The 26,093-nt window shown below is 39.5% G+C and overlaps 1 protein-coding gene across 1 annotated transcript; it reads right to left on the minus strand.

The window, feature by feature from the left end:
- Positions 1-4,099: 4,099 nt before the first annotated feature.
- On the minus strand, positions 4,100-8,784 carry LOC146994426 (uncharacterized). The gene is made up of 3 exons (XM_085827321.1): positions 6,873-8,784; positions 5,844-6,049; positions 4,100-4,985 (listed from the first exon to the last, which is right to left on the minus strand). Exons 2-3 carry the CDS (start codon positions 6,030-6,032, stop codon positions 4,680-4,682), a joined length of 495 nt encoding a protein of 164 aa, XP_085683447.1. The 5' UTR covers positions 6,033-6,049; positions 6,873-8,784; the 3' UTR covers positions 4,100-4,679.
- Positions 8,785-26,093: the final 17,309 nt, after the last annotated feature.

Raw genomic sequence — 26,093 nt, forward strand, 5'->3', positions numbered from 1 at the left:
GGTTGTTCTCCCCTTTCGAAAACCACTTTGATAAGGCGATATAATATTATTCTTTTCCAAGAAGTAGACTAGGCGGCTGTTTACCATCTTTTCAAACAGTTTGCAAACACAGCTGGTAAGGGCAATTGGCCGATAGTTCGAGGGATTCCTCGGGTCTTTCCCTGGCTTCGCAATAGGAATGACAATAGCTCTCCTCCATGCACTGGGAAATGTACGCTCCTTCCACACTCTATGGTAAAGTGTGAGAAGGGCACTCAGTGACTTACAGGACAGATGCTTTAGCATTTCATAATACACGCCATCCAGACCCGGACAAGACCTATGTGTCTGCAACAAAGCTCTCTTTAGTTCAACCATAGTAAAGTCTCTATTGTACGGCTCAAAGTTGGAAGAGTTGAAAGCGATGGGATTTTTCTCAGAGCGTTGCTTGATAGAAAGAAATGCAGGTGAGTAATTTCGGCTGGAAGAAACGGCAGCAAATGTCTCACCAATTGTATTTGCAATTTCTTCTATGGAGCTAATCACTCGGCCATCTTTTTCCAGAAAGGAAAGTGAGTGGTCTTTGTACATTCCGCATGCTTTTCGAACTCTTTCCCAAACCCGCTTACTAGGCGTAGAGGATGTTATTGAGGACACATATGAAATCCAGGAATCCCTCTGGCTCTGCCTTCTTACTTTCCGTGCATTTGCTTTGGCTCTTTTAAAAGCTATGAGGTTTCGCAGAGTAGGATATCTACGAAAAATACCCCATGTTTTTTTCTGTTTTTTCAGTGCTTCATGACAGTCGCGATTCCACCATGGTTTTGAATATTTTAGTAGTGTTCCTGATGTTCTAGGAATGGAGAGCATAGCTGCCTGAATAATAGTATTAGTAACAGATTCAACAGCGTCATCGATATGCCCATCTTCTACCATTTGATCTCTGAGCTCTGCAATGGAAGAGAAGAGTTCCCAGTCTGCCCTGTCCAGGATAAAACGAGGGACTCTCGACACGGGGTTTGCTCCTCTTCGTGCAAGAGACACAAAAATAGGATAATGATCGCTGTTGTACAGGTCATTTCCGACACTAAAAGTGCAAAATGGCAACAGAGATGGTGAACAGATGGCAAGATCGAGAGCGTGGAATGTCCTTGAAGGCTCATGGAAGTACGTATCTTGCCCATTATTTAGGAGACAAAGGCTATGATCTTCGATCATCTGCTCTATTTGTCTTCCTCGGCAATTTGTATCTTTACTTCCCCAGAGTGGACTATGGCCGTTAAAATCTCCTATTATGATAAAAGGCTCAGGCAGCTGCTCTATTAGATTATTTAAATCTTGCTGATAAATGTGCTCATTTGGAGGCAAATACAAAGAAACAAATGAAACAATAATATCAAAATTTATTTGAGTAGCGACAACTTGGAGGGATGTCGTCAAAGGAAGTACATTTGAGGGATAATCCAGTGAGGAGAGGAGACCTACACCTCCACTGGCACGCTCACCTGCAATGTTATCTTTCCTGACGAAAGAAAACCTCCGAAGTTTTGCATGGTGTTCGGGTTTCAAATTTGTTTCCTGTATTGCTAAGCACACAGGATGATACACATTTATTATAGATTTGATGTCAAGGAAATTTCGGTGGAAACCGCGACAGTTCCATGACATGAGGGTGGCCATTATGAATGGTTTTTGTTTTTTCTGTGCTGTTCTTTTGTTTTTCGTGGAAGTAGATGCCTGGGAACTTCTAGACCCTCTTCTACTTACATAAAGTCTGAATCCGCAGATTCAGAAATCATCTCATCAAAAGAGCTATTGCTGTGACTTCTATTTTTATTGGATATTTGATGTGTAGAAGTTTTGGGCTTACTTTGAATAACTGTTTCTTTCTTTTGTACTATATGGGTTGCATTTTCTTTTTGCTTGTTGGATGTAGACGGATGGGTTTTATTTGCTAGGGTCTGTGTGCCTATTGATGTTTGGGTGGCGACTGTACGAGATGATTTTACAGCACTGGCGTATGATGTATTTGGTCGAAGCTGTGTGCTCTGGACTAATCTTCTGGCTTCGGCATATGAGATGTTCCTCGTAAACTTTGCAGTCTGCACTTCTTTTTCCAATTTCCATTTTGGGCAGAGGCGTGAAAATGCTGGGTGCTCACCCTTGCAATTTATACAAAGAGGCGCAGCCGTACAATTTTCAGAATCGTGGCCAATCTGTGAGCATCGGGCGCATGTAAGGCTGCCACGACAAGACGTCTTAGAATGGCCGAAACGCTGGCATTGGAAACATCGCATAGGGTTTGGAATATAAGGTCTTACAGGAATATTTCGATATCCGGCCTTAATATTCTTAGGCAGATCAGGCGTGTTGAAGGTAAGGATCACGTGTTTCGTGTCTATCAACTTACCTTCCTTACGTATCTTGATCCGCCTTACACCGCAGACATTTTGTTCGGATAACTCAGAAGCGATCTCTTCTTCAGAAACATACAGAAGGTCGAATTCTGAGATTACACCACGACAATAATTCAGTGACTTATGGGGTGTTACAGTGACATTGGCTTGCCCAAATTGAGTAATCTGAAGTAAAGAAGCAGACTGGGTGGCTGAGTTTGTATCAATAAGCAAGTCTCCGGAGCGGAGACGCTTTATGTTTCTCGGCTCACCAATACAAGACTGGATGTATTTGTTTATTACGAAAGGAGACATCTTATGCATTTCGCCAGAAGGACTAGAGATTACTAGGAAACGGGGACTATTGTTATGATTTTTTTTATTTGCATCTGTCCGTAATTTTTTTGCAGAATTTTCAGAACTAGGTTGAGCGACAAGTTGAGTGACTGGTTTAGTAGGAGACGTTTCACAACTAGGTTGACTGACTGGTTTAGTAGGAGATGTTTCAGAACTAGGTTGAATGATTGGTTTAGTAGTAGATGTTTCAGAACTAGGTTGAGAGACTGGAGTGACTTCAAAGTTTTTTAATAAAAAAATATGTGTATTTGCCATATTGAAAATAGAAAAGATTCGGGTCCGACGGCCCCGCCCACCACGGAGCCCAACAAGGGAACACAGATTCCTGTGTTAGGGCTAGCCGGACCTATACGCAAACTGAAGCCCGACAGTCGGCTTTCCCGAAAGCAGGTACTCCCGAGAGCTTGACCCCAAGCCACTGACACAAGGACTAGTGACCAGCCGATTGACACCCGTGAGGACGACTAAGGTGCCTCCCGTTTAGCTGAAGCAGAGGCCAAAGTAGTGTGTTGGGGACAGTACCTCGCCCCTCAACTACCAGGACCCTCCTTTCCAGCGACACGGGTCTCCAGGCACGGCAAACACGTGGGCAGTTTTCTCGCCACTCGAAGACTAGAGACAAGGGCTGTTCCAGTCTCTCGTGACGAGCCCCAAACTCCGTAGAGAAACCACGAGGGAGAAGAGAAGGGAAAAAGTTCCAGTTAAGAGGAGAGCAGACGGAAAAGAGGATAGATCACTGGGGCTCCAGGATCGTGACACCCGTCTCACCAAGAAGATGATCCCCTGAAGGGCTAGGGTACCTCGGGATTGCCACACCCGTACTCACAAAAGTGAGCCCCTGAGGGCGAGGTACAACTGAAGAAAGAAGTCTGCTGCTGAGAAAGGAGCAAATAAATCTGATGTTGTTTCTCCCCCCCCTTAATTTTTAATTTTACATTGCCTAATTTCTGTTCCAATTTGAAATTTTTTATGTGTTACAAATGGCATTGCACCTAAAATTATAGTAGCAGGTAGTTTTCAATTAGTGTTTGCTTGTATGCCAAACTTTAGCTATGTATTTCTATTTTTTTTTTTCTTTTGTGAAATATTTTACTTCTATCTTATTTTGAATTCCTAATTTTATGAAGGAGATAGTGGTTATCCTCTTGAAGAAGGTTTATTAACTCCACGACTGGATGCATTAGAAAATTCTCCTGATCAAAGATATAATGTTGCTTTGTGCAAAACAAGGAATGTGATAGAGAGATGCTTTGGAGTCTTAAAATCAAGATTTAGGTAATAAAGAGTATTAAATAATTTAAAATAGTTTTTAGTATACAGTATTATATAATGTTAAGTCAGAATATATTAAATAGTTATTACAGTAATTTTTTTTTTTTTTTATTTTTATTTTTTCAGGTGTCTTCTAGGAGAAAGAGTTTTGCATTACAGACCACAAATAGCAGGAAAAATAATAAACGCCTGTGTAGTCCTGCATAACATGGTGCAAAGCTCATGGACTTCCAGATCCAGCAATTGTGGAAAGTGAAGAAATTCCTGCAGAAATTGAAAGAGGCACTTCACATGCAAGAGCACTCTTAATACAACGTGATTTAATAACAAACTATTTTAGTACGTTGTTTAAGCTCCTCACTGAAAACTTATCTGCAAACTCTAATTAATTTAAGTACTAATTTCTTTATATGTTTCTCATCTAAATTGGTAATAAATAAAATCTATAAACTAAAATAAAATCTATAAAGCAATAGCATATAATTAAAAGCTAATAAAAGGGAAAATTTGAGATAATTTAGCCCCTGTATTTTTAAAATAATTTTTCAGTATAATTTATAATAAGTTATTTCTATTTACAGGTTGAAATAAGGAGAGTTACAGCTCCAGCAGAAACATATGGATTATTAAAAAATTATGTCACACTGTTATATATAATAATAAACATATATTTTTTCATACTGATTTTTTTTTATTTATTATGATAATTTCTATCAAGTGCTGCAAACATATTGTTTTGGTTAATTCTGCTACTGCAGATTTCATATCATTTCCAGAGTTCTTCATAGAACATGACAGCTCACTGATTGCTGCTGTCATGTTTACAATATTGTGATTTAATTCATCAATTTTCCCCTCCATTGATGACTGTGCTGCAGCTATTCTGTCTAATGCAGCCTCTGCTGCATGTTTAAATTTTTTTCGTGGAGGCTCCATGAAACTGTTGGTGCTCTCTGCAGCGGTATGCTGAATTGAGTTGGGCTGCAAAAGAAAAATTTTCTAAATTTCATGTTTTCCTCCTTAACACATTTCAATAACGCTAATAAAAATGTGCATTAATATTTAGAGTATTATATATATATATATATTGAATTTCTTGCATCTTCAGTTACAGCAATGAAATTGTAATGTACATGAACTTCAAATTTTTTGTAAAATTTTAAAATGCTTTTTCTTCTAACAAATTATTGTTTGAAAGGTAATCAAATTCACTGATACTCTAATTTCATGTACATTGTGTTGTAACAGAAAATGTGTTGCTAATTTTTACTAAAAAACTCATATATATTGGAAAATATATTTCTGACTTCCATGGCATTCTATATACATTTATTCCTTATAAATTCTGAATTCAATAAAAATAATTTTTTAAGTAATAACACTGTAAGATTATGCTATAACAAATATTAATTTAGGAAATAATACTGAAATAAATTTAGAGCGTTTCTAAAAAAATTAGTTGTGCATTTATGTTACACATCAAACATAGCACAAAATCATCATGTGACTAGCCTATACAGTGACTAGAACTTCAAAGGAATTATTATTTTTGGTTTTATCTTCTTGGATACTATTGGGCTTTCTTTATATAACTGTTTGGGAAATGTACATTAAAGTTATTCATTTTCAAATAATGTGAATTTTGTTTTTGTATTGTTTCCAGGTGGAGGAAAAATATGCATTATGAGATTAATTAAGATATTTTTAGCTAAACAATATCTATAAGCATTCACTTTTTCAAACATTTCTTTCAAGGTAACTCAAATCATTTGTTGATTAAACACATAGCAATATTTACCTAACAACATAATGTTATTAAACAGAATTTAAAACACTTACAGATTCTTCATCAATGGCAGGGTCATCGATGCCTTCCATTCCTTCAACGGAGGTATTTCCTATTAAATTCAGCAATCTTTTTTCTAGATCGCTTAATTCCTTTGCACAAGGTGGTCCTCCTCCAGTTTTTTTTTTTTTTTTTTTTTTTGTGAAACTGTTATTTCGGCTGCCTTCTTTTTCACGGAACATTTCCAATCAATCCATGTCTAATTAAAAAAAAAAAAGAACAGGAAATACATGAGTTCAAATTCTTTATATAAGGTGAGTTTTTATTTTTAGAATAGAATAAAATAAAGAACTAATGTTGGACATACTAAAGTAAGTAGAGTCAACATGAATGCATACATTTACATGAATAGTTTTAAAGAATTTGACAAGGAATTTCTTGAACTGTAGGAGGTCTATGTTTATTGTTGTTACTTTAGTACTTCCAATGTGAAAAGAATATTACTACCTTTTAATTGCTTTCACAGAATTAAATTATTTTGAGAAGGAAGAATATTTAAAACAAGCAGTTCTTATATATGTATAAGAAATTAAAATAACAGTAAAGTAATATTTAAAAAAAGTATTATTGATATATGCACATTAGTAATGACAAAAATTACAATACAAATAAATCACTTATATAGAATAGATGATTATAATTTTGGTTACATATTTTATATTGAAAAATTATTTTATATTATGTTAATTATAAGATAAATTATTTAAAATAAAATATTTTAATACATGTGCGGTAGCTAAATGCAGCAGCATACTGTAAGGAGCAAATAAATTTTATTTTTTTTACATAAATAAATAATTTTCTTAGAAAAAGAAAATAAAAGCTATAAAGAAATATTTTTCTGATATTAACTTTAAATAAATAGCTTCACCAGAAATAGCAATTTTAATGTGTGCATGGGGAAAAAAAAAAAAAAAACCAGTTTGCAGTTAGATTGTAATGCAAATTAATCATATTATAAATTTAAATATTTAAAGCTGCCTCTTTTTAAAAAAGATTTTAAATAAGCTTATTTCACTTACTCTTATCCATTTTTCTGTTGTTTTGGTACATCCTCCTTGTGCGTTTAGATTGTACGCAATCACGTCCCACACCTCTCTTTTTTTCTTAGCCGTGAAGTCCTGAGTCAACTTTCCTCTAAAAAAAATGGGATTTTCTTCCATCTAACAAAGCAGCATATTCTGCTGCGTTTTAGTCATTATACTTTTCAGTGCCATTTTTTTTTTCCCAACTACAAATTAGGTGTGAGAGCGAAATGATGGGAGAACGTTCGTAGAAATTCAGCCGGCGCGCGCTATAAATTGCGTCAATTCTCTGTGCTGTGATTGGTCTAAAGCTCCTCGAAACCTTGTCCCCTCTCGATTCCGAGGATGGACGGCGAGGGTGACGGTCGCTCGTGTAACGAGCTCCCGCCAACGCAGGGCAATTCTCAGAGTTTTGGTGAAAATAATATTGTTATTGACCAGGATATGAATGAGTTAAGGGATCAGGCTCCCTCTGTGCAATCGGCGTCGCCAGATGACGAGCGCAGGAACCTAGTTATACAGTTTTATGACTTGAAGCAGCAGTTCGAAGCGATACAAAGGCAGAAGAGCTTCATGAAGCGGACTCCTTCTCCGTTGGATACAAATGGATACGATCAGCTCGACCGGGCGGGTAAGTCTCTTTTCCATAAGATTAACGACATTGCTAATGCTCTAGATGTACCCATTTTTCATCTTCCCTCAACCAGAGAGGAATTTTTAAATATATTGGAGAGCGAGCGCTTAGCCAAGATGGCTGCCGCTCAATCCGCAGAAGATGCTTGTAAGCACGAGGCATCTATTCCCACGCACGAGGTGCGGGGGAAACCAGTCCAGTCGACGTCATCGCGGAAGCGAAAGACGCAGACTATCGACTCAGACGGGTTTATCACCCCCGCGGCTCGAAAGCAAGGGAAGGCGCCTATTGTGGATCTCACAATAGATGACTTGTCTTTGAACGCTAAAGTTACAAATAATACTATTCCAAATTCTAAATTAACAGCCACTGAAAAAAATGCTACTCCTAAAAAGGAGAGGAATACTAACAAGTATGAAAAAATCAAAAACTCATTAATCAATGAGCAATCTAATGACGCAGAAATTGTTACAGCAAGTACTAGTGAGGGAGTTAATTCCGAGCAGGCACGGAACGTACCCCCCCCCACCGCAGTCTGAGATTCCGGCAATACATCTCAAAAGCAGCAAAAACTGGGTGAGTGAGTGATTATGGCGCAAAAACCAGAGATGATTATGACGCGCAAAACAAAAGATAAGATGATTACAATTGATGACATTAAAATTAAATAAATAAAAACAAGTAGATAAATGTACCAAATCCAGAGGATGAAGTCATATAAACAGAAGGTAAAAGCTCATATTAAAATTCAAGACACACTCTTCAAAACAAATTACATTTGGTAATAAAAGCCAATCTCTTTTAAATAATAAAATAAATTAGAATTGACCTCTCTTCCGATTAAACGGTCGAGAGGTAAGTCACAGCTATTAAAATATTTCTGGCGAAGACTATTAAAACATGGACACTCAATTAAAATATGGAGAACAGATAAACAAACATTACAATTAAAACAAACAGGCTCATTTTCAGCTTTGAGAAGATAGTTATGTGTGACTCTAGTGTGACCAATTCTGAGGCGAGTCAAAAGAACGTCCTCCTTACGATTTCCAACAAAATCCCAATGCTCAATTCTAGGCTTGACGTTTCTCAACTTGTAATGCTGAACATCCCAAAATTGCTGCCATTTTTTTTCGGACCTTTCCCTTGATGACACTGCAGATATCTCTAAAAGGGATAAGGCGACTGGACAGTTCAACAGCAGATTTGGCTGCGATATCTGCAAGCTCATTTCCCTTTATTCCAGCATGTCCAGGAACCCAGCAGTACAGGACTTCATAACCTCGAATCGTTAAATTTATACGAATTTTGAGAACATCCACTACCACAGGATTCTGAGTGTTGGGAAAAGCTTCCAAGGATTTAAGAGCACTATACGAGTCTGTGTAAACTATGAACTTTTTGTGGCAGAGCTTTGAGATGTACAAAAGACCATAATATATTGCAGTTAGTTCAGATGTTAGGACTGAGAAAGCATGGTGCAGGCTTTTGCCCTCTATGTAATTTTCAAATACAAAAGCCATCCCAACATGATCATTTGACTTTGATCCATCTGTGTATATCGGGTAATAATTGCTATATTTGTGCCTGTGCTCAGCAAAGAGTTGTCTGTAAACGATCTCATTAGTGCTTGCCTTCACGTGATGTTTGAAAACATCAAGAAGCTGAATCCGTGAATTTTCCCAAGGTGGGATTTCAAAGTTCTGTACTGCTTGGGGGCGCATATCAGAGAGGGAATGTTCCTCAATGATAGGGCGAAGTCTTAAAGGAAAGGTAGGAACACAGGATGGACGTGTTTCAAATAATGTGTTACACACATTATCAAGTAAGCACAGCTTATTGGGATGTTAAGGTTGGGATAGAATATGAAAATATTGCAATAGGGACAATTGCTCACGCCTCAGATAAAGTGATGGTTCGTTAGAGTCAACGTATAGGCTCTGTACAGGAGAAGTCCTGAAAGCTCCTGAACAAATCCGCAAACCTTGATGGTGAACAGGATCCAGTTTTAACAAAACAGATGAGCGAGCGGATCCATAAACCACTGAGCCATAGTCCAGTCTAGAGCGGATAAGCGCTCTGTAAATGCGAAGCATGGAGCAACGCTCTGCACCCCAGGAGGTGCTCGCCAACACTTTTAAAATATTTAGTGTTTTTAGACACTTCTTTCTCAGGTTTAAAACATGAGAAAGGAAAGTCAATTTCTGGTCGATTGTCACTCATTAAAATTTTACTTAGGGCGCAACTGGAATAATTGTACCATTTAGATATAACTCAGGTTCAGGATGGAGACCTCGCTTCCTACAAAAGTGCACGCACACAGTTTTCTGTTTCGAAAAGGTAAATCACTGTTTGTCTGACCATTCTTGGATCTTATTCAGAGTCATCTGCAATTGCCTCTCTATGTATCTCATGTCTGCTCCTCGACAGCTAATCTGTAAATCATCTACATATAGTGATCCCAAGATGGTAGGAGGAAGTTCTTTTAATACAGAATTTGTTTTTAAACTGAACAGCGTTACACTAAGCACACAGCCTTGAGGCACACCCTCTTCCTGTTGGAAAACATCCGAAAAAACTGAGCCAATCCTTACTTGAAAAGTTCTACTGTTCAAAAAATTCTGAATGAAAATTGGTAGGTTGCCGCGCAAGCCACTCTCGTGAAGATCCCGGAGTATACCGTATCTCCATGCCTTATCATAAGCTTTTTCAATGTCGAAGAATATCGAGACAAGGTGGCTTCTTTTTACAAATGCTTTTCGAATAGATGTCTCTAAGAGGAGCAGGTTATCTACAGTTGTTCTTCCCTTTCGAAAACCGCTCTGATAAGGCGATATAATATCATTCTTTTCCAAGAAGTAGACTAGGCGGCTGTTTACCATCTTTTCAAACAGTTTGCAGAGGCAACTCGTAAGGCTCGATAGTTGGAGGGATTCCTTGGATCTTTCCCTGGCTTAGCAATGGGAATGACAACAGCTCTCCTCCATGCACTGGGAAAAATACGCTCCTTCCACACTCTATTGTAAAGCATGAGAAGGGCATTCAGTGACTTATAGGACAGATGCTTTAGCATTTCGTAGTTCACGCCATCGAGACCCGGAGACGACCTATGTGTCTGTAACAAAGCTCTCTTTAACTCTAGCACAGTAAAATCTGTATTATAAGGCTCAAATTTGGAAGAGTTGAAAGCGATGGGATTTTTCTCAGAGCGTTGCTTGATAGAAAGAAATGCAGGTGAATAGTTTCTGCTGGAAGAAACGGCAGCAAATGTCTCACCGATAGTATTCGCAATTTCTTCTATGGAGCTAATCACTCGGCCATCTTTTTCCAGAAAGGAAAGTGAGTGGTCTTTATATATTCCGCATGCCTTTCGAACTCTTTCCCAAACCCGCTTACTAGGCGTAGAGGATGTTATTGAAGACACATATGAAATCCAGGAATCCCTCTGGCTTTGCCTTCTTACTTTTCGTGCATTTGCTTTGGCTGTTTTAAATGCTATGAGGTTTCGCAGAGTAGGATATCTACGAAAAATACCCCATGCTTTTTCTGTTTTTTTCAGTGCTTCATGACAGTCGCGATTCCACCAAGGTTTCGTATATTTTAGTATGTTTCCTGATGTTCTAGAATGGAGAGCATAGCTGCCTGAATAATAGTATTTGTAACAGCATCAACAGCATCATCGATATGCGCATCTTCTACCATTTCATCTGTGAGCTCTGCAATGGAAGAGAAGTGTTCCCAGTCTGCCCTGTCCAGAATAAACCGAGGGACTTTCGACATGGGGTTTGCTCCTCTTCGTGCAAGAGATACAAAAATGGGATAATGATCGCTGTTGTACAGGTCATTTCCGACACTAAAAGTACAAAATGGCAACAGAGATGGTGAACAGATGGCAAGGTCGAGAGCGTGGAATGTCCTTGAAGGCTCATGGAAGTAAGTATCCTGCCCATTATTCAGGAGACAAAGGCTGTGATCTTCGATCATCTGCTCAATTTGTCTCCCTCGGCAATTTGTATCTTTATTACCCCAGAGCGAGTTATGGCCGTTAAAATCTCCTATTATGATGAAAGGCTCAGGCAGCTGCTCTAAAAGATCATTTAAATCTTGCTAATCAATGAGCTCATTAGGAGGCAAATAAAGAGAAACGACTGAAACTACAATATCAAAATTTACTTGTACCACGACAACTTGGAGGCATGTCGTCAAAGGAAAGGAACTTGAGGGATAATCCAGTGAGGTGAGGAGACATACACCTCCACTGGCACGCTCACCTGCAAGGTTATCCTTCCTGACGAGAGAAAACCTCCGAAGTTTTGCATGTTGATCTGGTTTCATATTTGTCTCTTGTATTGCCAAGCAAACAGGATGATAAGCATTGATCATAGCTTTAATGTCAAGGAAATTTCGGTGGAAACCGCGACAGTTCCATGAGACGAGGGTGGCCATTATGACTGGTGTTGTTTGTTCTTTCTGTGTTCCTTTTTAGTTTTGCGCGGAAGTGGATGCTCGGGAACTTCCATTCCCTCCTCCACTTCCATACCGTCTGAATCTAGAGATTCAGAATTCATGGCATCTACAGATGGGCTTCTATTTTTGGATACTATTTTTGGAAGCACAGTTTTTGGTTTGCTCGAGATTGTTACTTCTTTATTTTGTATGACATGGGTTGGATTTTCATTTTTGTTGTTTGCAGGCTGCTGGGTTTTATTTGGTGTAGTCTGTGAACTTATGGAAGTTTGAGTGGCTATTGTGCGTGTTAATTTAACGGCGCCGGCATATGATTTGTTTGACTGAGGCTGTGTGCTTTGAACTTGTCTTCTAGCTTCGGCATATGAAATGTTTCTAGAGACTTTTATGGTCTGAACTTCCTTTTCTAATTTCCATTTTGGACAGGAACGGGAAAATGCTGGATGGTTGCCCTTGCAATTAACACACAGTGCTGCAGCAATGCAATTATCGCTATCGTGGCCAACCGACGAGCATCGAGCGCACGTCAGGGTCCCACGACAGGACATCTTGGAATGGCCAAAACGCTGGCACTGGAAGCATCGCATGGGGTTTGGAATATAAGGTCTTACGGGGCAATTTAATTATCCAGCCTTAATATTCTTCGACAGATCAGGCGAATTGAAGGTCAGGATCACGTGTTTCGTGTCAATCAACTGACCTTCCTTACGCATCTTGATCCGCTTGGCAGCACAAACCTTTTGATCAGCTAACTCGGAGACGAACTCTTCTTCTAAAACACACAGAAGGTCGATTTCCGAGATCACGCCTCTACAGAAATTAAGCGTTTTATGCGCTGACGCAGTTATAGATACCTGTCCAAGTTTGGTTTGTTGTAAAATTGAAGCAGACTGGGTGGCCGAAAAGGTATCAATAAGCAGATCTCCCGAACGGAGACCCTTTATGTTCCTTGGCTCACCTATGCAAGAATGAATGTATTTGTTTATCAGGAAAGGAGACATCTTCTTAAATTCTTCAGAGGCACTGGTAACAACAACAAAGCGAGTACATTCAGTAGTTTCTTTGGCATTTGCATCGGCACGAATTTTCTTGCTCACAGATTTGTCAATGATTTCAATATCTTTATTCGTGTCGTTTGTTTCAGGTTTTTTTAAAATAAATAAGGAAGCCATAATTGAAAAATATAAGATTCGGGTCCGACGGCCCCGCCCACCACGGAGCCCAACAAGGGAACACAGATTCCTGTGTTAGGGCTAGCCGGACCTATACGCAAACTGAAGCCCCACAGTCGGCTTTCCCGAAAGCAGGTACTCCCGAGAGCTTGACCCCAAGCCACTGACACAAGGACTAGTGACCAGCCGATAGACACCCGTGAGGACGACTAAGGTGCCTCCCGTTTAGCTGAAGCAGAGGCCAAAGCAGTGTGTTGGGGACAGTACCTCGCCCCTCAACTACCAGGACCCTCCTTTCCAGCGACACGGGTCTCCACGCACGGCAAACACGTGGGCAGTGTTCTCGCCACTCGAAAACTAGAAACAAGGTCTGTTCCAGCCTCTCGTGACGAGCCCCAAACTCCGTAGAGAGAAACCACAAGGGAGAAGAGAAGGGAAAAAGTTCCAGCAAAGAGGAGAGGAGACGGAAAAGAGGATAGATCACTGGGGCTCCAGGATCGTGACACCCGTCTCACCAAGAAGATGATCCCCTGAAGGGCTAGGGTACCTCGGGATTGCCACACCCGTACTCACAAAAGTGAGCCCCCTGAGGGGACCAGCCAAGAGGAGAGGAGACGGAAAAGGGGATAGATCACTGGGGCTCCAGGATCGTGACACCCGTCTCACCAAGAAGATGATCCCCTGAAGGGCTAGGGTACCTCGGGATTGCCACACCCGTACTCACAAAAGTGAGCCCCCTGAGGGGGGAAAATAAAGGAGAAATATCTCCTCAATTGGTTGAACTTTACAGAGATAAAATACGCAATGATCTGGAAATTCTACAAAAAGGCAAATTTACCGGAAACGGATCCAAAATTTATAGAATTAGCAAATACGCTAAAACTATTTAATGATTTCTTAAAACGAAATATCTTCAACTTTAACGAAATGTCACAGGAAATAAATATCCTAAACTCGAAACAAGAAATACCTAAAAATGACGCCACTAGGAAATTAAAAAGAACCGCCAGCGGAAAATCCCGAAAAAAGAAATTGACTGACCCGGACGGATTTATATCCCCCAGGAAAACTCATAAAAGAAGCAATTCGGTTGAGGAAATAAACTACCTTGAACAAAACAATAAATTTGAAAACCTAAATAATGAGGTTAACATGGATTCAGAGACTGCAAACGAAGCCACATTTGAATTACCTAAAAAAGTAGCGGGACACATCCCCCCAATTGTATTAGCTGTTTTCCAAGGAAACTGGGATAAACTCAAAGATGAAATAGAGGGACTTGGTATAAAGAATTACACAGGAAACCTTAGAGGCGGACGACTGACTACACGTGTCTATGATGGAGAACACTATAGATTAGTCACTGAATTTTTGAAGGCCCGAGGGGTACCCTTCCACACCTACCAAATGAATTCTAAAAAACCGATCAAAACAGTTATTAAAGGACTACCTGCAACTACTAACATTGAACTTCTCCAGCAGGAAATACAAAATTTAGGCATCCCAACTCTAAAAATAAGACAAATCACCGCAATACGGGAAGGAGGAAAAATTAATTTACCAGTATTTGTAGTTGAAGTACAAAGAAATGAAACTGGAAAAAGAATATTCGAATTGAAAAAATTACGTGGATTAGATATCACTATAACTAATTATAAATCAAGGCCAGGTCCCGTACAATGCCATAAGTGCCAAATGTACGGCCATACCAGGGACTTATGTCATTATACTCCCAGATGCCTTAAATGCGCCCAGACACATGAAACTTATTTATGTAAATCTACTAAAGGAAAAGATCCTCCAATTTGCGTCCTTTGCGGACTAGATCATGTGTCGTCTTACCGCGGTTGTTGTAAAAACCCGGAGAACATTAAAAGAAAAATAGAAGAGGAAAAAACTCGTAAAGAAACTGAACAAAACACAAAAAGAAAAGAATTTAAACTAAAATCAGAAGACTTTCCAAAACTACGTAGTAAGAAAACGCAGGAAATCTCAAACACGCCCTCATGGGTAAACACCAATCAAAACGAACCTAATTTTTTCGAATGGATCAAAAAACAATTCACTCAAATTAAAGAGTTCTTCCAGAAATTCAAAGCCGCAAAAACTATAATGGAAAAAATTGAAGTCGGAATGACAGCATTTGAATACTTTACAAACCTCATCTATGAATTCTAGGCCTCAAAACTATAACCCAAATTTGATTGCAACTACAACAAGTTTTCTCAAAGTCTCTTACTTTAATGCCAACGGCATAATCAGACAAAAAGAAGAATTAATCAATTACCTAAATTCTCACGACATTGATGTTATGATGATTAACGAAACCCACTTAATTCCCAGTAATAAATTTAGAATCCCAGGATATAGCACTCTCAGGACGGACAGACAACATAACAGAGGAGGCGGCACCGCAATACTCATCAAAAACCATATTAAAAATACCAAATTCGATGTGCATAACACAGGAAATATTGAAAACACAGCTGCTCTCATCTACACAAGTTTTAATGAACCCTTTCTGTTCATTTCCGTATATAATCCTCCAAGCAATATTCTCAACAATAATGATCTAAACGCCTTAACAAATTTTAGATACCCCACTGTTATTGCGGGTGATCTAAACGCAAGACATACAAATTGGAATTGCCGTTCAAACAACAGAAATGGTAGAAGATTGAACAACTATGCAAATAACTCGGATATCCGAATTATTGCCCCTGACATCCCTACAAGATATCACTATGACGGAAGAACATCTATTATAGATATAGTTATTCTAAAAAATATCAACATCACCCCACATCTGCAAGTTATCGAACAACTCGCTTCCGATCATTATCCCATCAAATTTGACTTTTATGGGTTTTACCCACCGCTAATCAAACCAAAAGTTCAAGTAAATTGGGTAATCTATAAAAATGAACTAATTAAAGTTCCATGCAACAATAGCATAAATAATCATGAAGATATATAAAAAGAAATCAGTAAACTTAATAAGAATATTCAAAATGCAATTTCCACTGCTACCTGCACCATTAAAGACAATAGCATGCAGAAGCTCCCTCAAAATATTCTCAATATTATTAAAGAAAGGAACAGGCAAAGAAAACGCTGGCAGCTCACACGCTGTCCTAGAATAAAAGCTCAAGTAAATTATTTAAACAGAAAAATCTCTCAACAAATTATTAATTTCCGCTCAAATAAATGGGACTCCCTTATGGAAAACATGGATTTACAACCACACCTTGTTTGGAAAATTGCTCGGTCACTCCGCACCTCAAGAACTAATCAAACTTATCCCGTAAACTATGAAGGCCAACTAAAAAATCCGGAAGAAGAAATTGCCGAGGCTATGGCTTCGAATTTAGAAAAAGTCTACGAAAAGCACACAGAAGAAAATGAAGATTTAGAATATACAATTAACAACACGGTCGAAGAAATTCTCTTAAAAAGAAACTAATTTTGTTAACTTCACCTCTACTACGGAAATTAAAAATATTATCAAACACCTGAAAAAGAAAAAAGCGAAAGGTTACGACACGATTAACAATGAAGCTCTTCAAGCCCTCCCTAATAACTGTATCATCATCCTTAGAAATCTCTTTAACGCATGCATTAGATTGACATATTTTCCCAAACAATGGAAACACTCAATAGTCATAATGCTTATCAAACCTGGAAAAAACCCTAAAGAAATTTCTTCTTAATGTCCGATAAGCTTATTACCTGCAATCAGCAAAGTTTTCGAGAGAATAATAAGCGAAAGGCTTAATCCATACATTGCAGAACTAAACAAAATTGATAATCAACAATTTGGATTTAAAGAAGGTCATTCCACCACCCATCAAATCTTAAATCTAGTTGAATTCATTGCTGGAGAATTTCATAAGAAAAATGGAGTTGCTGCATGCTACCTCGATTTCGAAAAAGCTTTCGATCGAGTGTGGCATGCAGGACTGATTTACAAATTGGCCAAATTCTCACATCCTAATAGTTTCCTTAAACTCATCATTTCTTACCTAGAAGAAAGATCGTTCCAAGTTAGATGCGGGGATACCTTGTCATCTAATAAATTTATACAAAGAGGACTGCCTCAAGGTTCTGTTCTTTCTCCGAGAAATTTCAACATTTATGTTTATGACATGCCCAACCCAGATAATTCAAAAATTCTTAAATATGCAGATGATACTGTCATCTTAACTAACTCTCTCAACCCACAGCATGCAATTGATAAACTGAAGCAGCAAGTTCAAATTATAGAAAATTGGTGTAAAACCTCGAAAATTAAATTAAATCCAGAAAAATGTTGCATAGTTCTGTATAGAAGATACAAAAAATTCCTCCCTGTGGAAATTGATATTCAAATCAACAACATTCCCATTCCTACTGCAAACTCGTACAAATATCTGGGCGTTCATATTGATAATCAACTCACGTTTAAAGAACATATCGACTATATTACAAACAAAGCAAATGCCGCATTTATGGCAATTTACGCATTAATAGGACGACATTCCAAACTAGTACGAAACGAACACTGTATCTGACCATAATACGCCCGATTCTTCTGTATGCCGTCCCGACCTGGGCTACTGCAAATAAAACAAGCCGAAAGAAAATCAGTGTTCTGCAAAATAAAGTTTTGCGTTCAATAACAAATGCTCCTTGGTTTGTGAGGAACACGATTCTCTACGAAGATTTAAAAATTCCAGAAATTCAAGAACAAATTCTCATCACAGCGCATAACTTCTTTAATAAAATAAACAATTCTCAAAATGAAGCCATCAAAAATCATATAAACTACGACCCTACAATTGAAAGTGAAGTCAAACGACCACGCTCCATTCACCATAACTCAAAATGGTGAATGTGTATATAGTGTAAATAGTGTATATATTTTTCTAGTTTGTTCTCTCCTTTTCATTTTAAAATTGTAAAAACTTTTGCACGTTATTGAACTATAATAACGAATGGACTTGTGCAAATCCGCAGAGCTTGATGGTGAACAGGATCGAGTTTTAACAAAACTGATGACCGAGCGGATCCGTAAACAACTGGGCCATAGTCCAGTCTAGAGCGAACCAGGGCTCTGTAAATGCGAAGCATGGAGCAACGCTCTGCACCCCAGGAGGTGTTCGCCAACACTTTTAAAATATTTAGTGTTTTTAGACACTTCTTTCTCAGGTTTAAAACATGAGGAAGGAAAGTCAATTTCTGGTCGAACGTCACTCCTAAAAATTTTACTTCGGGCGCAACTGGAATAATTGAGTGAGTGAGTGATTATGGCGCAAAAACCAGAGATGGTTATGACGCGCCAAACACAAGATGGGATGATTACAATTGATGACATTAAAATTCAATCAATAAAAACAAGTAGATAAATGTACCAAATCCAGAGGATGAAGTCATATAAACACAAGTTAAAAAGCACATATTAAAATTCAAGACACAGTCTTCAAAACAAATTACATTTGGTAATAAAAGCCAATCTCTTTTAAATAATAAAATAAATTACAATTCACCTCTCTTCCGATTAAACGGTCGAGAGGTAAGTCACAGCTATTAAAATATTTCTGGCGAAGACTATTAAAACATGGACACTCAATTAAAATATGACGAACAGATAAACAAACATTACAATTAAAACAAACAGGCTCATTTTCAGCTTTGAGAAGATAGTTATGTGTGACTCGAGTGTGACCAATTCTGAGGCGAGTCAAAAGAACGTCCTCCTTACGATTTCCAACAATATCCCAATGCTCAATTCTAGGCTTGACGTTTCTCAACTTGTTGTGATGCTGAACATCCCAAAATTGCTGCCATTTTTTTCGGACCTTTCCCTTGATGACATTGCAGATATCTCTAAAAGGGATAAGGCGACTGGACAGTTCAACAGCAGATTTGGCTGCGATATCTGCAAGCTCATTTCCTTTTATTCCAACATGTCCAGGAACCCAGCAGTACAGGACTTCATAACCTCGAATCGTTAAATTTATATGAATTTTGAGAACATCCACTACCACAGGATTCTGAGTGTTGGGAAAAGCTTCCAAGGATTTAAGAGCACTATACGAGTCTGTGTAAACTATGAACTTTTTGTGGCAGAGCTCTGAGATGTACAAAAGACCATAATATATAGCAGTCAGTTCAGATGTTAGGACTGAGAAAGCATGGTGCAGGCATCTGCCCTCTATGTAATTTTCAAATACAAAAGCCATCCCAACATGATCATTTGTCTTTGATCCATCTGTGTATATCGGATAATAACTGCTATATTTGTGCCTGTGCTCAGCAAAGAGTTGTCTATAAACGATCTCGTTAGTGCTTGCCTTCACGTGATGTTTGAAAACATCAAGAAGCTGAATCCGTGAATTTTCCCAAGGTGGGATTTCAAAGTTCTGTACTGCTTGGGGGCGCATATCAGAGAGGGAAAGTTTCTCAATGATAGGGCGAAGTCTTAAAGGAAAGGTAGGAACGCAGGATGGACGTGTTTCAAATAAATTGTTACACTCATTATCAAGTAAGCACAGCTTATTGGGATGTTCAGGTTGGGATAAGATATTAAAATATTGTAAAAGGGACAACTGCTCACGCCTCAGATAAAGTGATGGTTCGTTAGTCAACATATAGGCTCTGCACAGGAGAAGTCCTGAATGCTCCTGAACAAATCCGCAGACCTTGATGGTGAACAGGATCCAGTTTTAACAAAACAGATGACCGAGCGGATCCATACACAACTGAGCCATAGTCCAGTTTAGAGCGGACGAGCGCTCTGTAAATGCGAAGCATGGAGCAACGCTCTGCACCCCAGGAGGTGTTCGCCAACACTTTTAAAATATTTAGTGTTTTTAGACACTTCTTTCTCAGGTTTAAAACATGAGAAAGGAAAGTCAATTTTCGGTCGAACGTCACTCCTAAAAATTTTACTTCAGGCGCAACTGGAATAATTGTACCATTCAAATATAACTCAGGTTCAGGATGGAGACCTCGCTTCCTACAAAAGTGCACGCACACAGTTTTCTGTTTCGAAAATGTAAATCCCTGTTTGTCTGACCATTCTTGGATCTTATTCAGAGGCATCTGCAGTTGCCTCTCTACATATCTCATGTCTGCTCCTCGACAGCTAATCTGCAGATCATCAACATATAGAGATCCCAAGATGGTGGGAGGAAGTTCTTTTAGTACAGTTGGAGGGATTCCTTGGATCGTTCCCTGGCTTAGGAATAGGAATGACAATAGCTCTCCTCCATGCACTGGGAAACGCATGCTCCTTCCACACCCTATTGTAAAGAGTGAGAAGGGCATTCAGTGACTTACAGGACAGATGCTTTAGCATTTCATAATTCACTCCATCAAGACCCGGAGAAGACCTATGTGTCTGCAATAAAGCACTCCTTAATTCAAGCATAGTAAAGTCTCTATTGTAAGGCTCAGATTTGGAAGAGTTGAATGCGATGGGATTTATTTCAGAGTGCTGCTTCATAGAAAGAAATGCAGGTGTATCGTTTCTGCTGGAAGAAACGGAAGCAAATGTCTCACCGATAGTATTCGCAATTTCTTCTATGGAGCTAATCACTCGGCCATCTTTTTCCAAAAAGGAAAGTGAGTGGTCTTTATATATGCCGCATGCTTTTCGAACTCTTTCCCAAACCCGCTTGCTAGGCGAGGAGGATGTTATTGACGACACATATGAAATCCAGGAATCCCTCTGGCTCTGCCTTCTTACTTTTCGTGCATTTGCTTTGGCTCTTTTAAAGGCTATGAGGTTTTGCAGAGTAGGATATCTACGAAAAATACCCCATGCTTTTTTCTGTTTTTTCAGTGCTTCATGACAGTCGCGATTCCACCATTGTTTTGAATATTTTAGTAGTTTTCCTGATGTTCTAGGAATGGAGAGCATAGCTGCCTGAATAATAGTATTAGTAACAGCTTCAACAGCGTCATCGATATGCGCATCTTCTACCATTTCATCTGTGAGCTCTGCAAAGGAAGAGAAGAGTTCCCAGTCTGCCCTGTCCAGTATGAATCGAGGGGATCTCCACATGGGGTTTGCTCCTCTTCGTGCAAGAGACACAAGAATGGGATAATGATCACTGTTGTAAAGATCTTTACCCACATTAAAAGTGCAAAAAGGCAACAGAGATGGTGAACAGATGGCAAGGTCGAGAGCATGGAATGTTTTTGAATGCTCATGGAAGTAAGTATCTTGCCCATTATTGAGGAGACAAAGGCTATGATCTTCGATCATCTGCTCAATTTGTCTTCCTCGGCAATTAGTATCCTTACTACCCCAGAGCGGACTATGGCCGTTAAAATCTCCTATTATGATGAAAGGCTCAGGCAGCTGCTCTAAAAGACCATTTAAATCTTGCTGATTAATATGCTCATTTGGAGGCAAATACAGAGAAACGACTGTAGCAACAAAATCAAAATTTGTTTGAGTAGCGACAACTTGGAGGGATGTCGTCAAAGAAAGCACATTTGAGGGATAATCCAGTGAGGTGAGGAGACCTACACCTCCACTGGCACGCTCACCTGCAATGTTGTCTTTCCTGACGAAAGAAACCTCCGAAGTTTTGCTTTTGTTCCGGTTTTAGATTTGTTTCCTGTATTGCGAAGCATAAAGGTTGATGAACATTGATTATAGCTTTGATGTCGAGCAGATTTCGGTGGAAACCACGACAGTTCCATGATACGAGGGTGGCCATTATGAATAGTTTTTGTTCTTTCTGTGCTCTTGTTTGGTTTTTCGTGGAAGTAGATGCTTGGGAACTTCCAGACCCTCTTCTACTTCCATACCGTCTGAATCCGCAGATTCAGAAACCATTCCATCAAGAGAGCTATTGCTGGAACTTCTATTTTTATTTGTTTCTTTTCGTGTGGTAGTTTTGGGTTTGCTTGGAATTACTATTTCTTTATTTTGTACTGTATGGGTTGGGTTTTCTTTCTTCTTGTTGTTTGTAGTCTGTTGAGTTTTGTTTGGTGGCGTCTGCATACTATACTATGTGTGATGTTTGGGTAGCAACTGAGCGAGATTTTTTAAGAGCATTGGCGTAAGATGTATTTGGTCGTAGCTGTGTGCTTTGGACTAATCTTCTGCTTCGGCATATGAGATGTTCCTCGTAACCTTTGCAGTCTGCACTTCTTTTTCCAATTTCCATTTTGGACAGAGGCGTGAAAATGCTGGGTGCTCACCCTTGCAATTTATACAAAGAGGCGCAGCGGTACAATTTTCAAAATCGTGGCCAATCTGTGAGCATCGGGCGCATGTGAGGCTGCCACGACAAGACGTCTTAGAATGGCAGAAACGCTGGCATTGGAAGCATCGCATAGGGTTGGGAATATAAGGTCTTACGGGACAATTTAAATATCCGGCCTTAATATTCTTAGGCAGATCAGGCGTGTTGAAGGTAAGGATCACGTGTTTCGTATCGATCAACTTACCTTCCTTACGCATCTTGATCCGCCTAGCACCGCAGACATTTTGGTCGGATAGCTCGGAAGCGATCTCTTCTTCAGGAACATACAGAAGGTCGAATTCCGATATAACGCCACGACAATAATTCAGTGTCTTATGTGCTGTTACATTGACATTCGCTTGCCCAAGTTTAGTTATTTGAAGTAAAGAAGCAGACTGGGTGGCTGAGATTGTATCAATAAGGAAGTCTCCGGAGCGGAGACGCTTTATATTTCTCGGCTCACCAATACAAGACTGGATGTATTTGTTAATCACGAAAGGAGACATCTTATGCATTTCGCCAGAACGACTAGAGATGACTAGGAAACGGGGACTATTGTTATGATATTTTTTATTTGCATCTGTCCGTAATTTTTTTGCAGAATTTTCAGAACTAGATTGAGTGACTGGTTTAGTAGTAGACTTTTCAGAACTAGGTTGAATGATTGGTTTATTAGGAGGTGGTTCAGAGCTAGGTTGAGTGACTGGTTTAGTAGTGGACGTTTCAGAACTAGGTTGAGGGACTGAAGTGACTTCGAAGTCTTTGATCAGAAAAATTTGAGAATTAGCCATATTGAAATAAGAAAAGATTCGGGTCCGACGCCCCCGCCCACCACGGAGCCCAACAAGGGAACACAGATTCCTGTGTTAGGGCTAGCCGGACCTATACGCAAACTGAAGCCCCACAGTCGGCTTTCCCGAAAGCAGGTACTCCCGAGAGCTTGACCCCAAGCCACTGACACAAGGACTAGTGACCAGCCGATTGACACCTGTGAGGACGACTAAGGTGCCTCCCGTTTAGCTGAAGCAGAGGCCAAAGTAGTGTGTTGGGGACAGTACCTCGCCTCTCAACTACCAGGACCTTCCTTTCCAGCGACACGGGTCTCCACGCACGGCAAACACGTGGGCAGTTTTCTCGCCACTCGAGAACTAGAGACAAGGTCTGTTCTAGTCTCTCGTGACGAGCCGCAAACTCCGTAGAGAGAAACCACGAGGGAGAAGAAAAGGGAAAAGTTCCAGCAAAGAGGAGAGGAGACGGAAAAGAGGATAGATCACTGGGGCTCCAGGATCGTGACACCCGTCTCACCAAGAAGATGATCCCCTGAAGGGCTAGGGTACCCCGGGATTGCCACACCCGTACTCACAAAAGTGAGCCCCTGAGGGCTCTAGTGTTCAAGAAATTTTGAATGAAAATTGGTAGGTTGCCGCGGAAGCCACTCTCGTGAAGATCCCGGAGTATACCGTATCTCCATGCCTTATCATAAGCTTTTTCAATGTCGAAGAATATCGAGACAAGGTGGCTTCTTCTTACAAATGCTTTCCGAATAGATGTCTCTAAGAGGAGCATGTTATCTACAGTTGTTCTTCCCTTTCGAAAACCACTCTGATAAGGCGATATAATATCATTCTTTTCCAAGAAGTAGACTAGGCGGCTGTTTACCATCTTTTCAAACAGTTTGCAGAGGCAACTCGTAAGGGCAATTGGCCGATAGTTGGAGGGATTCCTTGGATCTTTCCCTGGCTTAGGAATAGGAATGACAATAGCTCTCCTCCATGCACTGGGAAAGGCATGCTCCTTCCACACCCTATTGTAAAGAGTGAGAAGGGCATTCAGTGACTTACAGGACAGATGCTTTAGCATTTCATAATTCACTCCATCAAGACCCGGAGAAGACCTATGTGTCTGCAATAAAGCACTCCTTAATTCAAGCATAGTAAAGTCTCTATTGTAAGGCTCAGATTTGGAAGAGCTGAATGCGATGGGATTTATTTCAGAGTGCTGCTTCATAGAAAGAAATGCAGGTGTATAGTTTCTGCTGGAAGAAACGGAAGCAAATGTCTCACCTATAGTATTCGCAATTTCTTCTATGGAGCTAATCACTCGGCCATCTTTTTCCAAAAAGGAAAGTGAGTGGTCTTTATATATGCCGCATGCTTTTCGAACTCTTTCCCAAACCCGCTTGCTAGGCGTGGAGGATGTTATTGACGACACATATGAAATCCAGGAATCCCTTTGGCTCTGCCTTCTTACTTTTCGTGCATTTGCTTTGGCTCTTTTAAAGGCTATGAGGTTTCGCAGAGTAGGATATCTACGAAAAATACCCCATGCTTTTTTCTGTTTTTTCAGTGCTTCATGACAGTCGCGATTCCACCATGGTTTTGAATATTTTAGTAGTTTTTCTGATGTTCTAGGAATGGAGAGCATAGCTGCCTGAATAATAGTAGTAGTAGGTAGTAGTAGTAGTTTTATGGCGCAAAGCTCAATAGGCCATATGCGCCAAACACAGGATTCTTTTTTTTAACATACAAACTAAAGGAACAAAAAATATAAAGACAACAGCACACTTTTAAAATCGAGGCAAGTAAAAAGATATTTAAATGATGGGATGAAAATGCTGATTGTAACTTTGATAATGAGAGATGCAGTATAGATATAAAATCCTAAAACATCTGATTAATTAAAATTCCAACATAAAATCTCAGGACAAAAATCAAATTAAATAATAGAAACCTGTTTCCTTGAGGTAGTGAAACAAATTATTATTGACCTCTCTTCCGATTAAACGGTCGAGAGGCAGGTCGCAGCTATTAAAATACTTCTCACGAAGATTATTAAAATATGAACATTCAATTAAAATGTGATAAACTGAAAGACAAACATTACAAGTTGCACAAATAGGCTCGTTCTCAGCTTTCAGAAGGTAGTTATGTGTCACTCTACTGTGACCAATTCTAAGGCGAGTCAAAAGAACTTCCTCCCTGCGATTGCTAGTAGTATCCCAATGCTCTATTTTAGGCTTCACCCTTCTCAACTTGTTATGAAGTTGAAGGTCCCAAAGTTGCTGCCATTTCTTTCGGATCTTCTCTTTTATGACACAACGAATATCTTTAAAAGGGATGAGGCGGCCGGACATTTCAACAGCAGATTTCGCTGCGATATCCGCCAGCTCATTGCCCTTTATTCCTGTATGTCCGGGGACCCAGCAGTACAGAAGTTCAAATCCACGACATTTCAATTTAATATTCAACTTGAGAACATCCACTATCACAGGATTCTCAGTGCTAGAAAAGGATTCTAAAGCTTTCAATGCACTGTAGGAGTCCGTATATACAATGAATTTTCGATGGTGCAGCGTTGAGATGTACAAAAGCGCATAATATATGGCAGTCAGTTCGGAGGTTAAGACAGAGGAAGCGTCGTGTAAACGTCTGCCTTCCATGTGGTCACCAATTATACATGACATGCCAACATGGCAAGCTGACTTAGAGCCATCCGTATATATGGGAACATAACTCCTGTAACTCTGCCTGTGATCAGCAAAAATTTGTCTGTAGATGCTCTCATCAGTAGTTGTTTTTCCGTAATTGTGGAAAATGTCAAGAAGGTGGATTAGTGCATTTTCCCAAGGTGCAATTTCAAAATGCTGTACTGCCTGTGGGGAAATATCAAACAGGGAGAATTCTTCAATGAGGGGACGAACTCT

The sequence above is a fragment of the Stegodyphus dumicola genome, chromosome 11, assembly GCF_044657685.1.
Source record: "Stegodyphus dumicola isolate Sdum_Otavi_A_Nest chromosome 11, ASM4465768v1".
In the NCBI taxonomy this organism is placed as follows: domain Eukaryota; kingdom Metazoa; phylum Arthropoda; class Arachnida; order Araneae; family Eresidae; genus Stegodyphus; species Stegodyphus dumicola.

Excerpts from the sequence above, each read along its gene's own strand:
- LOC146994426 (XM_085827321.1), bottom strand. The coding sequence starts at position 6,032 with ATGTTCCGTGAAAAAGAAGGCAGCCGAAATAACAGTTTCACAAAAAAA. Across the intron at positions 4,986-5,843 it reads CTGCCATTGATGAAGAATCT|CCCAACTCAATTCAGCATAC; the intron begins GTAAGTGTTTTA and ends TTTCTTTTGCAG.